Genomic DNA, 4,356 nt, shown 5'->3' with positions numbered 1-4,356 from the left:
TCAGCTGCAGCTCAAAACTCATGATCTTCATACATTGTGCAAGAAAGTCAAATATTTGCTTCAACAACCCTAATGTAACCATTAACTCTTGCTTCAGATTCTGGCACTATCTGACTCCATTTAAAGGTCACATTGGTTAAGAAAAATGCAGTTATCATCAGCTATTCAGAACAAATATATCATCAATAAAAATTGGAAACAGAAAAGTACTTTTACATTAAGTCTCTAACAAGCACTAATCCTTTCTTAATATGCAAGGAATCATCCTGCTTTCACTCAAATCAGTGCTGGCATTACTGACAGCTGAAAAATACTACCCACTAGAACGTATCTCTCAGCACAGGACGAGCTAGTTCATGGAAAAACTGAGCAGCTACTGAAAAACAGCCACCCAAGACATTTATAAACACATCTCTGTAAAGCTAGGATCTGACCCTTGGGATCGCTGGTGAATTCAGAAGAGCTTATTTTGGAAACTGGTGGAAGAGGCAGGGGAAGGAAAGGAACAGTTCTTTGATCTTTAACCAGTGCTAATTTTAGGCTCTTCTCTTTGAAAAGCTTCAGTAAAGAGGTTCGTCAGCACAGACTATGAAATTAATTATTTTTTTCTGCTTGTTAATGTCTGAGCAAGTTACAGGTAGCCATGCCTACTGCAAGGATGTCGGACCTTTTCCCCTTTTGCCCCATTTGCTGTGCAGGACAAGTCCCACAGAAGAATTCAACTTCAGGAAGGCAGAAAGTGAGATGATGCTTTTGGTCCTCCAGTAAGTCAAAGTTTGTCTACGGATCTTTTAGACATGATGGTTTTTGTAAAAGCTGCAGCAGTTAGGCAACTAGTCCTACTGACTTGGAAACCCAGCTTGGACGTATCAAATTTTGTGCTGGAGAGCTACAACAGTTGCACACCAATTTTTGGCTGAATTAGTAGTTATATTTTGTTAAAAAAATGGTTTTTTCCCCAGAAAAAGTTGTCATCTGAGACCAAAACCAGATATACATAAAAATAACTAAGTCTAGAATGAACATCAGCGTCCTTGCACGTTTCCTAAAATGCTTCCAGCATGACAGCCAATTCGAGTTTCAGAAGACACAGGACACCTCCTCCCTCCTTTCTCAATGATTTTTTTTTCCTTTTAAGAAGCAGAATTCACTGTGCTGCCAAACTAAGATTTATTTTAAACTCTGTTTCTATTAACTTTTGTTTTTCACTTTTCTCCTCAGGCCACAGATACTTGCTGTTTATTACACTGCATGCCAAACACTACTCAAAGAAGTATCTCCTGTGGCATTATATAGCTCATGAATCTTTTGAATTCAAGACTAGCGACAATCTAACCCTGGATCACAAAAGAGCTATGTCATTCTAAAAACGAATGTTTCCTCCTCTCTTAGAGCGAAAAATATTATTTTACAATTCCATTTTTCTTGGATGCTTACTTCTGCACTAGTTGTTAATCAAACCATTTGACCATGAAATAGCATTGATATTTGATATATGTGAGAAAAATTATTCTGTTTGCAACAACCTAACTGTTGGATACTCACCACAGCAATAACAGGAATAAGCACGCCCAGATTTCCTGCGCTACTGGAGGCCTGGAAAAAGAAAAGGGAAATTATCAAAACATCTACAAAAGCATTTCCAAAATACCTGCTATAAGACTTATTTCAGGCATCAAACATTCCTACTGTCTATGCAAATGAAAACATACACTGCCAATTCCAACTCTGTATCTTGCAAACAGATGTGCATGAGGTGGCCAAGACAACACCCCGAAAATCCACAGGATTGGGCACACCCTGGAGTCTTACAATAAAGCTTTTCAGGTGGCTCCTCATGGACTATTGAAGGGATCTTTTTTTCCCCTTCCAGCATGGGGTCTTTTATGTTTGGAAGTTAGATATTATGCCTTGAGCTAAAGGTGAGGGGGGAATATTCCTTGATACCACATCTCCTCTGGCAGCCAAAAACTGCAAGAAAAATGCTCACATTAAATAGGTGGCCACAGACGAGCGACAAATGTTACTAGAAGTCTCATTTTACTACCAAAATGAAGCCAAAAATAACAAATCTGTAAAAAGACACCATTTTCAAGAATTTATTTAAGCAGGGTAGCAGCCTTTTCCATTGAAATGTAAGAAGCATAGGGAAAACATATACTTCCTTTGACTTACTAGGACTTTAATTACATTCTGTACAACAAGTGTGTTTGCTCTTGGCCAAATACAGTGTCTAAAAACTGAAAACATTCACTGCACACAGCACGTTGTCTCTCACCTTCTCTGATAAGGCAAACACTGATAGCACAGATACCATGCTCAGAGACGTCTCCTCTCTAAAATCTTCCCCTGCCTCCCATATCCCTCCACACTGGATTTGGGAAGGAGAATTCCCCAGCTTCCTCCTTACAAGAAAGAGACCAGGTACAGAGCCTGCTGGTCCCACAGGGAGCAGGCAAGACAGACAAGGGTACAGCTATGCATGAGGTAGGATAAATCAAAAGGAAGCAATGAAAAAAAAAAAAAAAGAAAGAAAGAAGAAAAGAGAGAGAGAAACAAAGCCAAAAAGTCTTCAGATGAAACAATGATACAACCCAACTAAAACACGTCAGTTTTCTTTCCTGTAGCACTGAGGATAAAGCAAAGCAAAAGATGGACCCTTAAATATTTTTGAAGGGAACGAAAGAACAGCACTCAAGTCACTCTAAGGGGTAGGAGCAACTGGAAAAAAAACACTGTATTTTTTTTTGCTAGCATCAGGACAGTCCACTGCACATGACAAACTGCTGCAGAGTCAGCGTACAGATGCAAGCTAACTGAGACAGCCAGAGCCCAGCACATGACACTGACAGACAGAACTGTATAAAACCCACTATTCTACCAGCATTTTTGTACAGAAATGGAATATAGCCTCTTTATGACAGTACATAGCACTAGGATGAAGATGATGCAACGATTTCCATCCCTGGGCATACTCAGGGGACATTTGTGTTAACTATCAGCAATAGCAGGGGGAAAAAAAAAAAAAGTTATTTTTCTTCTTCTCACAGAAGCCACTTTTGCACACTTGAAAAATACGGTTTAATACAGAACAAATAAGCCACTGAAGCGTTTTAATGGTTAGCAAGCAAATTTAAGTCCATAAAAAGGTACGCTGAGAAGCAGAGGACATAGGCAAACTATCAAAGAAAAATAATTGCTTGTTTGGGAGCACATGTGCAGAGGGTTACCTACTTCATCTCTTCTTGAAAATGAAGTAACTCAGTCTTCAGAACACCTTTCATACCTTTTAGTCTACACTGAGTAAAGAGTGTTCTAGTGAAAACTGCTATCAGTATCTTCATAATAAAGAAACACTGCCTCCTAGCTCAAATCCACGTTAAATCAATCACACATTTTTCCATTTGCAGGCAGCATTAAGTCAGTGCAGCAGTTTGTCTCCCATAGAGATTCCAAAACTGAAACAGTGGAAAAATATCCCTGAAAGGAGGAGGGTGGAAACTAATTTAGAAGTGTCATTTTAGAGCAATGTTTACAATATGTTTTTCACCATTTCAGCTTGCTTATCTGTGGTTAAAAGAATCTATGAAACCCCCGCAGAGAAATTTTGCACCACAGACTTCGTGAAAAGCAGGTTGTCCCTAGTTCCCTTTTAAGAGAAGCGCTGGCATCCCTGATCAAATGCAGTCTATCTTCAAAGCAAACAGAGAGGGATTTACCAAGAGTTCACCCGCCCCATAAGACGATAAAGAAAGAACTTAGTACTATTAAAATGTAGCGTGCACAGCAGGGGTTAAAAAGAAAAAAACCCGCATTGTTCCCCTCAGTACTAGGAAAATGGCCCTATTTCAACAGGAAGCGTTACCTATCTGCCTTGAACAGCTCTCAAACCGCTTCTCCGAGAAAACCTTAACTTTATGGTATTAAAACATTTGAATTATTAAAACATACAAGTGTATTTTTTGTATATAAAATCACAATCAAATACTGTGAGTTTTTACAAGTTATCCGAAGGCAGTGCACAAACGCCAAGAGGTTACATCATTTGAACACTAGGGAGGAACATAAGTGGAGGAAGGCTCTGATTTTTTTGTGAGTAGGAAGCAACCACATTTTGCTTTTCAAATGGTAATATGTATCTCAAGAGCAAAAGTCAAGGTTAACAGCTTGTTTATGAGTATATTTTAGAGCAAAGATGAGAGGAAGGTACGGTGGGAAAGGCTGAGATTTTTGTTTGCTTCTTAAGCAGCACAGGCACATCGACTACTCTGGATACTTTACTGAAATGGGAAGAAAAGCTAATACGAAGCGAGGTGAAAAAGTCTTCACATAAGAAAAAAAAGCAGAGAGTTCTGA

General features: G+C 39.0%; 1 protein-coding gene across 1 annotated transcript in view; it reads right to left on the bottom strand.

The window, feature by feature from the left end:
* Window positions 1-4,356, bottom strand: part of PI4KA (phosphatidylinositol 4-kinase alpha) — a 59,115-nt gene that overhangs the window by 38,605 nt on the left and 16,154 nt on the right. Inside the window, exon 19 of the mRNA XM_035897203.1 lies at window positions 1,546-1,596. Within this exon, the coding sequence (XP_035753096.1) occupies window positions 1,546-1,596 (51 nt within the window). The remainder of the gene's footprint in view (window positions 1-1,545; window positions 1,597-4,356) is intronic.

Source organism: Egretta garzetta, unplaced genomic scaffold (assembly GCF_000687185.1).
Source record: "Egretta garzetta isolate BGI_Z169 unplaced genomic scaffold, ASM68718v1 scaffold47, whole genome shotgun sequence".
Classification (NCBI taxonomy): Eukaryota; Metazoa; Chordata; class Aves; order Pelecaniformes; family Ardeidae; genus Egretta; species Egretta garzetta.
Note: the sequence above shows the minus strand (reverse complement) of the source record. Positions and strands in the feature narration are given on the sequence as shown.